The sequence below is a fragment of the Melozone crissalis genome, unplaced genomic scaffold (assembly GCF_028551555.1).
Source record: "Melozone crissalis strain CALT ecotype California unplaced genomic scaffold, PUWL_Pcris_2 ptg000041l_1, whole genome shotgun sequence".
In the NCBI taxonomy this organism is placed as follows: domain Eukaryota; kingdom Metazoa; phylum Chordata; class Aves; order Passeriformes; family Passerellidae; genus Melozone; species Melozone crissalis.
The window spans coordinates 8,861,235-8,879,411 of record NW_026535819.1 but is presented as its reverse complement, the minus strand read 5'-3'; the positions used below and the strand labels follow the sequence as shown (position 1 = coordinate 8,879,411).

Genomic DNA, 18,177 nt, shown 5'->3' with positions numbered 1-18,177 from the left:
ATGGTCCCCATGGCAGAGCTGTGCCCAGGGAACCTCTCCTCACCTGTGCAGGTGAAGAGCAGGTGCTGTGCCCATCCGGTGGGCACACACTCCCTGCTTGGATCCTTTAAGTTTTCAGGGATGCTTTAAGTTCAGACTCTTTAGGATGCTATAAGTTTCAGCTTTTTAAAGGAGTTTTCAGCCCTTTGGGTTTTTTTTTTTTCCTTTGTATTTCCATGTTTTTCCCTTGTATTTCCATGTTTTTCCCCTCTGTTTCCATGGTTTTTTTCCCCTCTGTGTTTCCATGTTTTCCCCTGTGTTTTCCTGTTTTCCCCCTGTGTTTCCATGATTTTTTCCATGTTGTTTCTCTTGCCTTTGTTTCCTTTCTGACATTTTTCAACAAGAAACTGTCCTGGCTTTGTGCAAGGGGGTAAATACAGCCACAACCATCAGAAAAAAATAGAAAAAATTCAGAAACAAATCAATCCCCTTTGGAAAGGAGAGTGGGTGAGATCTGTGAGGGATTCCTCCCACCAAGAGACACCAACAGGCTCCTGGTTTGAGCAGAGGTTAAAAAGTAAGTGGTGGTTTTGGAGAGCTGGAGTGGAAGGTAATTGAAAAGTAAACTCCAGAGTCTCCCAAGCGTTTAACAACCACCCACAGGTGCTGGCAGGAGGTCAGAGAGCTGTGTCAGCAGGGGAAAAACACCTGGAAAACCTTGGGCACTGTGCCCGCTGGGAGAACTTCCCTGGGGAGAGGGGAGGGGAAGGAAAAGAGAGGAGAGGAGAATGGAAAAGAGAGGAGAGGAGAATGGAAAAGAGAGGAGAAAGGAAAAGAGAGGAGAGGAAAAGAGAGGAGAAAGGAAGGGAAAGCAGAGGATAGGGGAAGGGAAATCAGAGGAGAGGGGAAGGGAAAGCAGAGGTGAAGAACAAGGAAAAGAGAGGAGAGAGAAAAGAGAGGAGATGGGAGAGGAAAGCAGAGGAGAAGGGAAGGGAAAGCAGAGACCCTCAAAGGCTTCACTGCTGTGGGTGGGAGCTCCTGCTTGACTCTGCCTTCAGCAGATGCATTTTTCTGCCTCATCTGCACTTCTCCCATCCTGTGGTGAGGATCTGTCCCTGTGTCACTTCCAGGGAGGGGCATTTCCACCAGCTCCAGGTTCTTCTGAAGATGATGGCAAAGAGGCTTGGCAAGGAGAAAGCCTGCCTGTTCCTTGCTAATTGCTTGCAAAATGTGAATGCTGATGGATGTCAGGATAATTTAAGGAATGTTTAAGGATAACTTTTCCACCTCTCAACAAAAACCAAACATCCCCCAGGAGCAGAGTCTCTGTTGTTATCCTTTATTTGCTGTCTCTGCAAGATTTGGGATGTTCTTTTTCTCTTTTCAGGGCTAAAAAATGCCTCCTGGCTCATGGGAAGCAGGAAGGCAGCAGTGGGAGTGAGAGTTTCACAATCTGCTCCCCACTCAGCTGCTGTGGGGCTGCTTGGTGCTTCCCAGCAGGGAGAGAGAGAAATGCTGAATTAGAGAGAGAAATGCTGAATTTCTGACCAGAAAACACAGAATCCTTCAAGGAGAAACACCTTCAGCATGGCCCAGAAAAGCCAGACTGGTGGAACTGAGAAAAATGGGTCCTCCCTCCTGTACAACAAGAGTGATCTCAAGGAAGGAGCCCTGCAGTGGGTGCCAGGTAAGGGAGCAGCTCACTGCTAAGGGGAGAGGCAGATCTGAGCTCAGTGTCCTTAAAATAACCACTGACAGATTTTACCAAAGATGCTCTTTAACAGCATCTCACTTGTGAAGGTACCAAAACACTGTGGATGTTTCAGCAGTTTGGGAAGGGGATGGAGATGCTTTGGGGTTTTTTGTAATGCCTGATATACAGGAATGAACAAATCAACCTATAGACAAGCAGCCCCTGCAAGGCCTCTCCTCTTGACCTTTGAAGCTGAGAAACTTGACCTGTGCTGGGGGCAGCAGGGCAGGGGGGATTGTGCCCCTGTGCTCAGGTGAGACCCCACCTGCAGAGCTGCCCCAGCCCTGGCCCAGCACAGGGAGGAGCTGGAGCTGCTGCAGAGATCCAGAGGAGGCACCAGGGGGATCAGGGGATGGAGCAGCTCTGCTGGGAGGAGTGGCTGGGACAGCTGGGATTGTGCACCTGGAGAGGAGAAGCTTTGGGGGGACCTCAGGGTGGCCTTGCAGGGCCTGAAGGGGCCAAGAGGGAAGATGGAGAGAGAATATTTACAAGGACCTGGAGTGTCAGGACAAGAAGGAATGGCTTCACACTGTCAGAGAGTGAGTTTAGATTGGAGATTAGAAAGGAATTCTCCCCTGTGAGGGTGTGAGGCCCTGGCGCAGGGTTCCCAGAGTAGCTGTGGCTGCCCCTGGATCCCTGGCAGTGCCCAAGGCCAGGCTGGATAGGATTTGGAGCCCTCTGGCAGAGCCATGGATGGCTGTTCACTCACAACCCCCACACCCTCCAGCAGGGCCCCATGTTTGCTCTCAGTGTCCCCAGGGGAAGGAAATTAGGGTGAAACCTTTCAGTGAAGCAGGATCTCAGCCACTTCCTCAGGCCCAAACTCTTCCTCTCTCTGCAGCACAGCTTGTGTAAGCTCTAGGTGGGTGCCAGATGGGCTGCCTGGAGATCACAGCTCTCCTGTGCTGCTCCTCAAATCTAGGACAGGCTGTCCTCACACTCTTTAGGTTCCTGACTTCAGTCTAGGATGCATCTGTGATCCTGCCCTGAGCTGACACTGGAGGAGCCTTGAGCAGAGCTACACTTGCAGCCATGCTGCTGGAGGGCCTGGGGGTGCTCCAGGACTTCCCTGCCACATTTCCAAACAATGGGATTGCTGGAAAGCACTTGAATTCATTGCTCTAGTTGGTTTTTATGGTGATGGGGGTCTCCAAGAGGGCAGTGAGCCTCAGCACCACCGAGCAGCCTGAGCCCATTGTCCCTCCATGTGGTGGTGAAGCAGCAGGCCAAAGGCCTACAGACCAAATCCTGACTCAAGCCAAGAGAAACCATCAGAAAGCCAAAACTGGTTTTTGAGAAAGCCAAAACTGTTTTTTGAGAAAGCCAAAACTGGTTTTTCTACAGCTCCAGGGGCTTCCAGATTGCCATGGCCATGGTGAGGGCACTGCAGGCTGCCCAGCCTGGCACTGGGTTCTTGTGCCCAGGGAGGGAATGGGGCACAAGAACCCAAATCCTGGTTCTAACACATCCCTGGGAGTTCTCTTGGCAATTCCAAGAGAACCCACCAGCAATGTGTTAGAACCTGCTCCATCTAATTCCAAAACTCGTTTTCCCCGAGAAAGATCTCTAAGACTGTGGAAAACAATTTGTTTGAGTCAGGGTTTGGTTTGTAGGCCTTTGGCCTGCTATTTCTCCTCCACACTTCCAATCAGGGCTTGCTGAGGCAGGACATGGTTTTGCTGCACATCAGAGCATCTGTTATCTCATGTTATCTCTGTCTGCTCACTCCTGGGATGTTTTTGGGGTTTCCTCCCTTTCTGCAGTCTGTTTTCTTCCAGGGGATCTCAGGCTGCTTGCAGAGCTCCTTAGCAATGGCCAAGGAGGGGATTCTGGGCAAGTTTAAGTCACACCAGGGTGGTTTGTGTTCCCAGGCTCCCCTTTGCCAGGAGCTGCCTGGCTGTGGGATAAAGCCCCCCCGTGATGTGCTCATGGCTCTTTTGGGCTCTTGCAGAACCCTCCCAAGGCCAGGTGCTGCTGGTGCTCAGCATGGACAGCACCTGCCCCAGCTCCTCCTTTGACATGGACCTTTGTGCTGACAAACTGCAGTCCCTTGGCATCCAGGTGAGCTCCCCTGGGAGTTAATTCCAGCTGGATTTGCATAATTTGCATTTACACCCACGGCCCAGATGGCTTTGGGGTTTTTTTTTGGTTTGAGATTTGCTTGTTTCAGCCCAACTTCAGTCTATTCCCTGTGGGCTGGAAGTCAACTGGGATGAACTTGGTTTAAATCTCTGTGAAGAAACTCTTTCAAGATAACTGGGAGTGAATTTTGCTTAAAATTCACTCTGATAGGGCAGAGCATCCCTGGAACATCTTCCTTGTCTTGTCCTTCATCACAAAAAGGCATTCTCTTCCCTTGTGACTGTCTCTGCCCTTCTCAGGAAGGTTTTACTCACTGCAGCTGAGGCAGGAACACAATTTTGGGTCTGTGGCAGCTCTGTGGGTGGGATTGGAGATGCTCCCTGTGGGAGGCAGCTCTGGGACACACATTTGGGTTGCAGAGCCCCATGAGGAGCGGTAGTGAAATGTGAGAAATGAATTTGTAGAAAATTTACACATAAAATTTATACATGCTATATAAAGCTTCTATCAAACTTTAAAAATGTTCTATGAATTCATTTCTCACAGTGAAACAGCAGGCCAAAGGCCTGCAAACCAAATCCTGACTTGAGCCAACAAGCCATGAGAAAGCTGACAGCTCTTGGTGAGAACAGAGTCCTGCAGCAGTGAAAACCAACTTGTTTGCCCTGAGAAAGAGCTCTAGGACTGTGGAAAACAACCTGCTTTCCCTGAGAAAGAGCTCTAGGGCTGTGATAAACATGAGCCACTTGTATAAACTGTTTTTACAGTGTTAGATAGAAAAATGAAAACTATCTCTCACAAACAACTTTTCCTGCATGTACACACTGAGGGTTTGAGTGACCAATCAATACAGAATAACAACTTGTTACTGACCACTTGGGGGTAGACAGGGGATGGTCTTAAAAAACCCTATAAAAGGGGATGTGAGAAATAAACTGGGATGGATCCTTTTTTTTTTTTTGCACCATACAACATGTCCTGCATTGTTGGGAAAGATGAAAATTTGACAAGAAAGTTTCAGAGCTATGTGTGCTTGGCAGAAAGGTCTCTGAATGTAGAACCTGAGAACAGAAGAGAGATGGAAGCAAGTTTTGATATAGAAGAATAACAGACATCTAAATTGAGGATTGCTGAGCCAGTCTTAGTGGACAACCAGAAAAACAAAGGTTAATTTGAGCTGGAAGGAGATTTTATGATTACAGCAGAGGATATATATTGATCACAAACAAAATAAAAAGTTTTTACCAAGTAGAAATGGGTCTTAGGAAACGCAGAAAGATATCACAGGCAAACAAACATGTAGATGTGACAAATAGAAAAATGTCATTTCAGTGGCCCCCAGCTGGATAATAATTAGCATTGGCGCCATGATTCATAGAAGGCTGATCAATCTCTTTATTATATATCTCATTATGAAGGAACCCATTGCTTTTATAGGCAGTTATGATACACCTGGACCCAATTGCTCCTCCAATCCAAACACCATCACCACTGGCTAATTAAGAAACCACCCTTTGGTAAACAAATCTCCATAACACATTGCACATGTGCACAACAGGTGCAGCAGGTTAAGATAAGAATTGTTTCTCATTCTTTTCTCTGATCCTCTCACAGCCTTCCCCAGAAAGGCCTGGGAAAGTTTGTGTTTCTCTCTGTGGCCAGAGAGCTGCTGCCACACAAAAAAGGTCTAAAAATTTTTCACTGCAAGAAAAGAGAAGAACAACTTTAGCCTTAAACTCTACCATGCTAACTTATGTGGTTGGGTAATATTGACTGTAATATGGTAATGATAGTTATGATAGGCTATAGGTAATAGTAAAAGTACTGTATATGATGATGATTGATTAGCATGTACTAAGATGCTCAGCAAAGAAAAAAAGATATAATTTTCTTTATATAATACATATATATTTTTCCTAATATATAATTTCCTTTATATTAAAACATAATATAAATATAAAATGTAATATATTATTTTAATTCAGAACTAAAGGGGCTTCAGGTTTGCCTACAGCTGTAGCTGGCAGCTTTAGGTGTAGCTCTGTTACCCACAACCCATGGCTGCTGTAAAATACAATAAACAGCCTCTTGAAGAGCTGTAATATACAATAAACAGCATTTTGTATATAATAAACAGCATTTTGAAGAGCTGTAATATACAGTAAACAGCATTTTTAAGAGCTGTAATATACAATAAACAGGATTTTGAGTAGCTGTAATATACAATAAACAGAATTTTGTATACAACAAACAGCATTTTGTATGCAATAAACAGCATCTTGAAGAGCTGTAATATATAATAAACAGCCTTTTGAAGAGCTGTAATATACAATAAACAAAATTTTGTATACAATGAACAGCATTTTGTAGACAATAAACAACATTTTGAAGAGCTGCCTGATGTCCCCCATCTCTCATCTCAGGCTCTTACACAACATCCTTCTTTACTGAGCCCCAGCACCCAGGAGCTTTGCCCAGCTGTCTCTGCTGGGGCTGGAGCCCACGCTGGAGGCTGGCTGTGGTTCTGTGTCTGTTCCTGGCAGGTGCCAATGGATCCATGGAGAAGGCTGATCCAGGAGGGAGTGCTGAGCCCCCAAGTGAGGCGGTACCTGTTCTACAGCTCCAGGGGCTGCCAGATTGCCATGGCCATGGTGAGGGCACTGCAGGCTGCACAGCCTGGCACCCGGGTTCTTGTGCCCAGGGAGGGAGCAGGGCTGGGCTGGGCTGGGCAGCAAATCCTGGCTCTGACACGTTCCTGGTGGGTTCTCTTGGCAATTCCAGTGTTGGGACTTCTGCTGGTCAGGATGACCCCGAGATGTGTTAGAAAGTCTCTTTTCCCAGCCTGGCAGTTGAAGGAGGAGTCAGAACTCCTCTATTCTCATTCTCAAGGTTGTTTATTGTTTCTTATCTATAAAATTCTTTCTCTGGCCTGCTGAGGTCTGTTCAGCAGGTCAGACAGAGACACACTGACCACGTAAGAGGCAGTGTTATCTTTTTATACTAAAAACTATGTGTACATATATAGGTACTTCCCAACACCTATCACCTATGTTAGACAGTGAGCTTCTACCTTAAACCAATCCAAAAGTGCCAACATCACAGCAGAAGATGGAGGCCAAGAAGAAGAAGGAGAAAGGCTGGACATGCCCAGATTTCTCCATCTTTCCTCCTGAAGTCCCATTCTAAAAACCCCAAAAAATTTATTTTTCACCCTGTGACAAACCAATTATTATTCTACTTAGACTTTCGTGGCTTGCAGATCCTCATATAAGGTTGGTAATTGTTTCCATGGGTCATAATCCAAGTCACAGGTGTCTTGGGCTCTGTGCCAGGGGCTTGAGCAGTCCAGGACAGCCAGAGGGATGTCCTGAATTCCAACATTCCAGCTCAAAGAATTGCTGCAGATGGGGGGCAGGGCCTCTCTCCACCCTGTTGGTGAAGTCCCACCAAAGTCTGGTGTCTTGTCTCCACCCAGGCTGTCCGTGGGTGACCAGTACTTGCTGAGGTGACAGCACCTACAACAGGCTTGGTTTAGAACTTGATTTTAAAGATGTGAAGGCATTCTGGTCCTGATGCTAATTTATACAAACAAATCAGTCAACCTTTGGTCTTGTCTTCTTCTGGTGAAAGAAATTTCTCCAGAGACCCAACCATGAGCATCTGCTGTGAGGCTGGTGCTTTGCAGTGTGCTGAGGGTGTGATCAAACCTAAATATTATTTATTTATTTATTTGTTTGTTTTGATAGCTATTATATGAATCTTCTCCTTTCACTGATACTGGGAATGTTCAATGTTCAGTTTTGAGGGGTTTGGTGCACCTGAGTTTTGTCAGTATGAGATGATGCCGTGTCCTACATGTCACACCTGCTCCTAGGCAATCTCCTGCCCAAATTCATGCTCTGTGAGGTGAAGGAGTTCAGTTTTCCCTGACTTTAACCCAGCCTTTTAACCCTGTGTCAGTGCCCCCTGGTTGAGCATTACTGTAATGGAGTGGTCTCTGCACCACCTTGAAATAGGAACTTTCTAAATCCAGGCACTCTGAGAATTATTATCAATATGCCTCAGTGAGTGCATTCCTCATCTAAATGGAAGAACTCAGTTGAAATCCTTCCTGGGGATGAATCATCATTAATAATTCACTCTTTGTCTTTGGTGAGTGGTGATTTTTTAAAATAAACTAGAGCTCACTCAGTCCTTCCAATCCTTTCTTTGCTCTATTTATTATTGGAAAGAAATTTTGTCCTTTCTCACCCTGTGAAAAATCTCATGGGACCTAATTTATAAGGGAGAAAGAACTGTTATTTCTTTCTTCCTGTGACTTTTCTCACTTTCATGGGTTTGTGACTCTCACCAGCCTCTCTATTTTCCCCCAGGTATTCTACATCTCTCTCTGGACAAACCTTTACTCCACCCTCCAGCTGTGTTCCCTGGGCCACTCCTGGGGGGCTGGCGTACTGGTGACACTGGTGGCCCTGGCTCTCACTGTCCTGGTGATCCTGGTCATTGATGGGCACCACAGGAAGGTGAGAGGAGGCTTCTGGAGTGGGAATGTGGAGAAAAGAGAGCAGGATTCTTCCTGCTGGGGCATTTCCTGGCTGCAGGTAGAGAATACAATGATCCAGGGAGGAGGGAACAATTTTACAGCACTCAGGGAAGGCAAGGGATGTTCTGCAGCCAAGGGAGGGGATGGAATGCTTGAGAGGGAAGGGTTGGAGCTGCTCAGGCTGGCCCAGACCTCCTGCTGCTGGAGATGAGAGGGTTAGAGAATCCCAAGCTGGTTTGGGTTAAAAAGGACCTTGAAGCTCATCCAGTGCCACCCCTGCCATGGCAGGGACACCTCCCACTGTCCCAGGTGCTCCCAGCCCTGCCCAGCCTGGCCTTGGGCACTGCCAGGGATCCAGGGGCAGCCACAGCTGCTCTGGGCACCCTGTGCCAGGGCCTGCCCACCCTGCCAGGGAACAATTCCCAATTCCCAATATCCCATCCATCCCTGCCCTCTGGCAGTGGGAGCCATTCCCTGTGTCCTGTCCCTCCATCCCTTGTCCCCAGTCCCTCTCCAGCTCTCCTGGATCTTCTTTGAGCACTGAGAGGCCACAGCAGCGTTACCCGGCAGAGCAACCCTTGCAGAGTGTGGATTGTGCTCCCACAGCAGCTCTGGCTCCTGCCCTGCTCCTGGTGATTCCTCCTTGCACTCCCTGCTGCCTCTGGCATCACTGGCACCATTTCTTTGGCTGAAGAATAATATTGGAAAATCTTGATTCAAAATCCAGAGGAGAATTTGGAGCAAATTATTCTTCCAAGAGGAGACCAGGCAAATGTGGGAGTTCAAAGAGGTTCGGGAAAGGAGATTGCTGGGGGGTGAAAGGGAAAACATGACACTGGAAATCAATCCCATTGTTCTCCTTTCAGAGCTGCTGTATTTGGGATTATCCAGCTGCAGTTTTGCTATGGATTGTGTTATTTTTGCTTGCATTCTTTAACAGCTAAACGTGAACACAGATGTGAGGCTGGCAGCTGTCAATGAAATCTTTATCAAACACAGCATAATCCTGGGGATTACAGATGTCCTGGATGGGCCACACAACATCCTACAAGTATCCTTGGTGGGAATTGGTCAGGGAATTAGTGGGAATTGGTCAGATCCCTCCTGGATAAATTCCTCCTGCTGGAGACATTTTTCAATTATATCAATTATCTGTATCAATTTATCACAACATCAATTATTATTGATGCTGTGATCCAGAGGATGCCATTCCTAGGATCTGCTTTGTCTCCTAAGGGATGGTATGAGGAACTGGGATGTTTTTATTTCTCCTGTAAGTGGGGATTGAGATATGCCCAAAGGTGATTGGAAATAATGAGTCTAAAGGATTGAAGTGGGATTCATTAGGGCAGACAATTATTCCTAAAAATGTGTTATAATTACGTGACACTGATGATTCTGCCTATAGGCAGAGGGAGAGCAAAGTTCCTATGGCAAAAAACCCCAAAAAACCCCAAAACCAAACCAAAAAAACCAAACAAAAACTGAAAAACTGCTAAAAAAAACCCCAAAACCAAGAGGGAGAAAACCAAACAGTCCCCCAAAAATTCTTACATGGAGACAAACAAAACCTTGGGCTCATTTGCTCCTTTTCAGAGAGGATTTTTCTGGACTAGACAGGGATTTAGGGGAATGAAGAGAGTTTTAAGGCTCCATGAAGGTGTTAAAGGAAGGTGAGAGAGACAGAGAGAGAGGCTTGAAATACAAATGGAGAGGGAAGCTGGTGTGAAGCAGGGAGAGGGACAGGGAACACTGCAGGAGGGCAAAATCATTCAGGAGAAGGAGGAAACCCTGAAAAACGTGAATTCCACATTTGTAAACCAGAATTCCACATTTGTAAACCTGATTTCCACATTTGCAAACCTGAATTCAACATTTATTCAGGACAGCATGGTCCATTAGAGGACTAATCCAGGGAGCCTTCACCTCGACCTACCTGTCCCAAAACTGCCTGAGAGCAGCAAATAACCCAGAGATTTACAATGGCTCTGTCTGCTCCAATGTCAGATCCATTTTAACCCTCTGGATTTTGCATTTTTCCTGCATCCCTGTGCTGCTGGCAGGTGCAGCAGATGCACAAGGACAGAGCTCTGGCTGCCTCAGAGCTGGCAGGACTCACATCCCCAACACGCTGCTCTTGGAAAATTCTACTCAAAAGTGTCCTCAGAGCAGCACAGAGAATGGGCAATTTTGTGAAAAATCAGTGGAGTGAATCCCTAGAAACAAAGGAGAGACAGCAGGAAGGGGTTTAGGGCAGCTGAGGGTGTGGGGTCACTGAGATGAGCAATGGAAATGACCCTGGCTCATCCCAGGCTGCAGGGGCTGAGGGAGGAGAACTGGCTGCTCTTTGCTTCTCCATTAGCTTGGGGTTTTGTCTTAGCCCAGACCAGCCTGGCTTCAAACCAGCCACTGGTTCAAAACGTGGAATTCAGGTTTACAAATATGGAATTTGGGTTTTTCAGGGTTTCCTCCTCCTCATGGTGTAAGAGCTGAAATGAGGGATGTGGGACTCCAGGCAGCTCTCCAAAATGCAGTTTATGCCATCCAAGAGGTTACAGCAGTCCAGGATCGTGGGTGACAGAGCTGTGCCTACAGCTGTTGGCTCCAGCTGCAGGCAGGCCTGGAGACCCTTTAATTTAGGTTACAATGCATTCTATACTTTTCTTTGCTGAGCATCTTCATAGAGCAGAACCAATCTATACCTTAACTATTATCTATAGCCTGTCATAACTACTGTAATTACCATGTTCATGTTACTGCTCTCCAATCGCTAAAAGTCAGTACATTACAGTTTAAGCTAGAAGTTGTTTTTCAGTTTTCTTGCAGTGGAAAATTCTGAGACCATTTTTCTACTTGCAGCTTTGCTAACTTGTTTGCCTGTGCTCTCTTTCTGCTTGGTAAAAACATCATCTTGTTTGGGGTGGGTTTATCCTTTGCTCTAAGCCATAAAAACCTCTTCTAACTAACGCACCCTTTGCCTCCTTGGTTATCCAGTGAGACTGGCTCAGCAATTCTTTTCTTCTATATCAAAACTTGCTTCCATCTCTATTCCTTCATCAAACTCAACATTTAAAAGTCTTTCTGCTAAGCAGACATATCTGTGAGACTTTCTTGTCAAACTTTCATCCTTCCTACCATCATGGCTTCAAACCAGCCACTAGGCTGTGTTATTTGGGTCCTGGCTGCCCTGAGGGCATCACCTGCCCCAGCTCTGCTCCCTGGGAGCCCAGCCCAGCATCCACAGGGATGGGAGGGGAGGCACAGAGAGATTCCTTCCTTAACCAGCCCCTCCCAGCTGTGCTTTGTGCACTTCAGCCCCCAGCCCTGCCTCCAGGCCCTGGCAGCCCACATCACTCACCTGCAGGGCACACAGGTAAGGGACACTGGGGACAGCCTGGGGACACGGGCAGCTCCTGCCCCAAGCCCTGCATTGGCTGCGGTGGAGGTGAGCAAGGACAGAGAAGTGGCCCAGGTCCCCTTGTGGCCAGCAGTGCTGGCACACTGTCCCCACAGGGGGTGACACCGAGTCACTGCTGGCCTGCAGGTGGCCCTGGGGACCTGCCCCTCTGTCCCTGCCTCCTCGGGCTTGTTTTGGCCTGGGGTGGAGGTGGGTAAGGACAAATGAGTGTTTGAGTGCCCTGCTGTGCACTGGGAGGTGAATGAAGTGCACCTGTCCCTGCCCATTTCAGCAGGAATTTGTCCAGACCCCATGGAATGTGCGTGTCTGGAAAATTAACAATGCAGCTTTAATGATGGAAGGTCATCAGGAATGAAAGGCAAATTTTGGAAGCATGTGGCACACCTTGGAACAGCTGCCACCTTGAGCTGTCCTCCTGGAAAAAGTGGGATAGCCTGGAGGAGCAGGAATTGCTGCATTGAGTTAATTATATAAACATTTTGTCCTCTTGGCCTTCAGAAAATGTTTTGCTCTCTGTGGGTGTGTAAATATCCACTGAATTGCTTTTGTGGGGTGAGAGCCCTGAAATCTCCAGGCTGCTCGTCTCCCTGGAAGCTGCAGCTCAGGGAGGGACAGAAATTCCTGGATTCACCCAGGGGATGAGAGAACTCTGTTTTTAAAGACAGGATTCTCCATGCCAGGCTGTGCCTGTGGTGCTGGGAGCAGCCACTGTCACTGAGGGCAGCCAGGCCATGGCAGGGACACCCAGCTCCAAGTGCTGGGCACAGCCCATGGCATGGGAAATCCTAGGAGTGAAAAATGTGCAAAAAAAGAAAAAAAATTACCTTTTAAACTCTGTCCTCAGGACAGCACTGCTGCCTAGGGTGGGAATAAGTCCATGCAGGAGGAAATGGTGCCCTGTAAAAGTTCTCCACAGGACACCACTGCTGCCTGGGGTGGGAAATCCTAGGATTTAAATCCATGCAGGGAAAAATAGTGCCCTGTAAAGGCTGTGCTCAGGGTACCACACCTGTCTGGGGTGGGAAATCCCAGGAATAAAAACCATACAGGGATAAATGGTGCCCTGTAAAGGCTGTGCTCAGGAATAAAAACCATGAGGGTGTAAATGGTGCCCTGTAAAGGCTCTCCACAGGACACTACTGTTGCCTGGGGTGGGAAATCTAGGATTTAAATCCATACAGGGGTAAAGGCTGTGCTCAAGAAACCACTGCTGCCTGGGGTGGAAAATCCCAAGAATAAAAACTATACAGGGGTAAATAGTGCCTTATAAAGGCTGTGCTCAGGACACTACTGCTGCCTGGGGTGGGAAATCCCAGGAATAAACCTATGCAGGGGTAAATGGTGCCCTGTAAAGGCTCTCCACAGGACAACACTGCTGCCTGCCTTTGGAGAGCCCCAAAATCTCCTTCTCTTGCAGGCAGGCTTGAGGCACAGGCTGAACAAGCTCTGGGTGGTCACGGATGTGGCAGCTCAGCCCGAGCTGGGGATGGAGGAGGAGGCCCCATGTGAAGAATCCCCTCTTTTATCCAGAGGGGTGACCCTGAATAAAGATCCTGTGACCTGCAGTGAGCTCCTGCACCTCATCCCCGAGGGCCCACCCCAGGTGAGGAGAAATATCCCCTTTACAGAGGCACCAAATCACCCCCAAGGCATCTCAGCTCCAAAACTCATCCCAGCCAGGGGGACACCACCTTTTTCTCCAGCAGAAGCACCTGGAAGCCCACACAGACCTTCTCCAGCCCTGGTGCTGCCAGGAGGAGGAGAAAGCCTGAATTTCACATTTGTAAACCTGAATTCAAAGCTCTCTGAGCAGCTGGGGATAATCCTTGAGGAACTCATGGATTGCGCTTTTCCTTGCTGGTCCCAAGGGTCCTGTTTGGAAGAAAACCTCTCCCCAGGGACCTGATGGCCCTGCCTAGGCTGAGCTGAGCCATGGATGAGCCCAGCCTTTGTCTCTCCTCCATGGAAAGTGCCTTCAAAGACTTGTGCCACGCTTGAGCCACAAACGTGCCCTGATTCCTGCTCAGCACGGATGGGATAATTTTGATTTATTTTCCTGTCACTAAGTGAATTCAGGGCAGGTAACATCCCTGCAGCTCTCTGGCTGTCTAGAGGCCAAAACAAGCCTGAGGAGGCAGGGACAGAGTGGGCAGGTCCCCAGGGCCACCTGCAGGCCAGCAGTGACTCGGTGTCACCCCCTGTGGGGACAGAGTGCCAGCACTGCTGGCCACAAGGGGACCTGGGCCACTTCTCTGTCCTTGCCCACCTCCACCGCAGCCAATGCAGGGCTTGGGGCAGGAGCTGCCCGTGTCCCCAGGCTGTCCCCAGTGTCCCTTACCTGTGTGCCCTGCAGGTGAGTGATGTGGGCTGCCAGGGCCTGGAGGCAGGGCTGGGGGCTGAAGTGCACAAAGCACAGCTGGGAGGGGCTGGTTAAGGAAGGAATCTCTCCATGCCTCCCCTCCCATCCCTGTGGATGCTGGGCTGGGCTCCCAGGGAGCAGAGCTGGGGCAGGTGATGCCCTCAGGGCAGCCAGGACCAAATAACACAGCCCAGGGTCGGTTTTAATCCTGGTTTAAAACCAGTGGCTGGTCTGAAGCCAGGAGGAGGAGGAAACCCTGAAAAAAATCTGAATCCCACACTTGTAAACCAACCAATGGTTGGTTTAAAACCAGTGACTGATTTGAAGGCAGGAGGAGGAGGAAACCCTGAAAAATCTGAATGCCACATTTGTAAATATGAATTCCCCATTTGTGAACCTGAATTCCACATTTTAAATCAGTGGCTGGTTTGAAAGCAGGAGGAGGAAATCCTGAAAAACCTGAATTCCACATTTGTAAACTTGAATTCCATCTTTTAAACCAGTGGCTGGTTTGAAGTCAGGAGGAGGAGGAAACCCTGAAAAACCTGAATTCCACATTTGTGAACCTGAATTGCACATTTTAAACTAATGGCTGGTTTAAAACCAGTGGCTGGTTTGAAGCCAGGTTTAAAACCAGTGGCTGCTTTTGGAGCTACGAGGAGGGGGAAACCCTGAAAAACCCGAATTCCACATTTGTGAACCTGAATTCCGGTTTGAAGCCTGGTTTAAAACGAGGGGATTGTTTGAAGCCATGAGGAGGAGGAAACCCTGAAAAACCTGAATTCCACATTTGTAAACCTGAATTCCACATTTTAAACCAGTGGCTGGTTTGAAGCCAGGCTGGTCTGGGATAAGACAAAACCCCAAGCTAAAGGGGAAGCAGAGAACAGCCAGTCCTCCTTCCTCAGCCCTTGCAGCCTGGGATGAGCCAGGGTCATTTCCCACCGCTCATCTCAGTGACCCCCCACCCAATAAACCATGGGGCACAGTGACACAGCTGCTCTAACAGGTCTCTTGCTCCCTGCAGGCCATGGCCCAGCAGCTCCTGGTGCTGTTCAGCGCGTGCTACGTGCGGCTCCTGGTGACAGGCCGGCTGCCCCGGGCCAGCCCCGGGGGACACCTGGGCCACAGCAGCGTGCCCTGCCTCTGCCAGTTCATCCAGAGCACGCTGCTCTGCTCCTGAGCCAGGAATGACACACGTCACCCTGCTCTTCTAAGCTTTCTGATGGTTACATTCTTGTAATGGAGCTTCTCATCCACTATCACCATGATATTTTCTGAAAAATCTCTTCCCCAGGACTCTTCTCCTGAGAAGCCTCAGAAAAGAAATGTAAACAATAATTATCTGATTGCTTGGATTGGGGTCTGGAGGATGCTTCCCAACAGGTGCATCTTTGATTGAAGAATTGTGAGAATTGTTTTTAATTAATGGCCAGTCCCAGTCCAGGTGTGTCAGGACTCTGGTCAGTCACAGGTTTTCATTATCCATTCTTTTCCAGCCTTCTGATGTCTCCTTTCTATTTATTTAGTATAGTTTTAGTATACAATTTCTTTTAATATAATATCATAAAATAATAAATCAGCTTTCTGAGAACATGGAGTCAGATTCTCATCTCTCACCTCATCCTGGGGACCCTCACAAACTCAACAAGGAATGACACACACATGTCACCCTGTTCTTCTAAGTCTTCTGATGGTTACATTTTTGTAATGGAGTTTCTCACACACTTTTATGTAAATAACGATTGTTTCTGTATTCTTTTCTAGAAAAGGAGATATTTGATAGACTGTTACTTTAACCAGTGGTGTTAGAGATGTAACAATTTTATCCTCCAATACAGGGTCACTTTTGAAATTCTATATATATCAAAGTCAATAAATAAACTTTGTTCTTTTTACCTTAGAAGTTTCAGCATGCATGGCCTTCATTTCATGTCCTGTTACAACAGACACAGACTCCAGGTCAGAAGGCTGAGAGGGCAGAAGCCCTGATTTTATTGGAACCTCTTCTTTTATACCCTGGTTGGATACAGGGGGACCTGATTGGTCATTTAATCAACACATTTCACTTGATTGGCTAATTAAGAAGACACCCTTTGGTAAAACATCTTAGGAGGAAAACAACTTGTTGAAAACAACACCTGCAGATAGTTTATCATTTGTTTACCTTTCTTTTTCTCTCTGCCTCACTAAAACTTCCCAGACCAATTCATGGGAAAGCATCTCTGGCTTTCTCTCTCACTGACCAGACTCATTTCCACAGTGCTGCACACCCACTACAGCTGGGCCAGGTGACCAGAGGGGCTGGAAAACCCCAAAACAGAGCTGTCCCCACACTCCAGTGTGGAGGAGCTCTGGGGCAGAGAAGGGAGCTCTAATTCCTTGTCCTGGATGAACGAGTGGAAATAGGACTCTAATAAAAGATGCAGGAAAGCTGCTCGCCTTGGAGAGCTCCTGCCCACCAGCTGGGTGATGAGGAGGTGCCTCAGGGGTCAGAAACAATCCAGGGACAGCCTGGGACTCGTTTGTGTCCAAACCCTCCTGCCACCAGCCATTTCCCCCTCACAGAACCTCATGCGAGCAAAGGCCAGAGGTTTGCTGGGATGGCAGCAGGAGGCTGAGCCCTGAACACCAGGACTTGGCAGTTGCCATGGTACAGGATGACTCTGCTCCCTCTCCCGTTGTTTCTGTCAGCAGGAATGGTGACATGAGATCCATCTCCTCCTGCCTCAGGCCCCAGCACATCCCCTCAGCAGCCAGCCCCTAACACATGATCCTCTTATCAGTGATCTCCACAAATGACCCCCTTACCAATGACCCCCCCTGCAAAGGATGCCCTTATTGGTGATTCCAGGCAAAGGATCCCCTTATCAGTGAGGTCTCCACAGGATCCCCTTATCAGTGACCTCCAACAAAGGATCCCCTTATCAGTGACACCCCCAAAAAGGATCCCCTAATCTGTGACCAACACAAAGGATCCCCTTATCAGTGACCCCCCCAACCAAAAGATCCACTTATCAGTGACCCCCCCCAACCAAAAGATCCCCTTATCAGTGATATCCACAAAGGATCCTCTTATAAGTGACCCCACACAAAGGATCCCCTTATCAGTGACCCCACACAAAGAATCCCTTTGTCAGTCCCTTATCAGTGACCCCCCCAACAAAGGATCCCCTTATCAGTGACCCCCCAAACACACATAATCCCCTTATCAGTGCCCCTCCCCTGTGATCCCCTTATCAGTGCCCCCCATGTGATCCCCTTATCCCCCCGTGCTGCCAGTGCAGGATCCCAAGCCCTGCAGTGACCCCAAACTCATTCCAGAATAAAAACCCACCACACTCCCAGCCAGCTGATGTCATCCACCTTTACTGTGGTCCCGCTGTCACAGGAGGGGTCAGGCAGGGTCCCCCCCACAGCTGTGGGCTTTGGGGCCCTGCTGTCATTGCTCTGTGACAGGGCAGGGTTGGGGACAGCCTCTGCTCTGGGGGTGCTGCACTGGGCATGGGAAAGGGATTCCCACACACCCGAGCTCCAAAACTTCTTATTCCATCCCAGCAGCTGATTTGGAAATTGTCTGAATTTGTACCGACATCACTGGGAGCATAATTAGGTTTCACTGTATAAAAATCGATTTCCCTGCTAGGATGCAATGGCTCCTGCCCTTCCCCTGGGGGTTCCATGGCCCACGGGTGCCAGGAACATCTGATACACTTTGGGAATCTTCTTATACACACTGGGAATCTTCTGATACACATTGGAGATCTTGTGATACACCTTGGGAATCTTCTAACACACATTGGGAATCTCCTGATACATGTTGGGGATCTTCTGATACACACTGGGAATCTTCTGATACACACTGGGAATCTTCTGATACACCTTGGGAATCTCCTGATACACATTGGGAATCTTCTGACACACATTGGGGATCTTCTGTTATGCATTGGGAATCTTCTGATACACCTTGGGCATCTTGTGATACACACTGGGAATCTCCTGATACACCTTGGGAATCTCCTGACACACATTGGGGATCTTTT

The 18,177-nt window shown here is 48.2% G+C and overlaps 1 protein-coding gene across 1 annotated transcript; it reads left to right on the top strand.

Annotated features, from left to right (window-relative positions):
- TMEM268 (transmembrane protein 268) lies at positions 1 to 15,413 on the top strand. The gene is made up of 9 exons (XM_054284506.1): positions 1 to 62; positions 1,551 to 1,666; positions 3,684 to 3,793; positions 6,358 to 6,465; positions 8,188 to 8,337; positions 9,298 to 9,408; positions 11,653 to 11,730; positions 13,193 to 13,378; positions 15,162 to 15,413. The coding sequence occupies exons 1-9, from the start codon at positions 1 to 3 to the stop codon at positions 15,315 to 15,317; spliced, it is 1,077 nt and encodes a 358-aa protein (XP_054140481.1). The 3' UTR covers positions 15,318 to 15,413.
- The last annotated feature ends 2,764 nt before the right edge of the window (positions 15,414 to 18,177 follow it).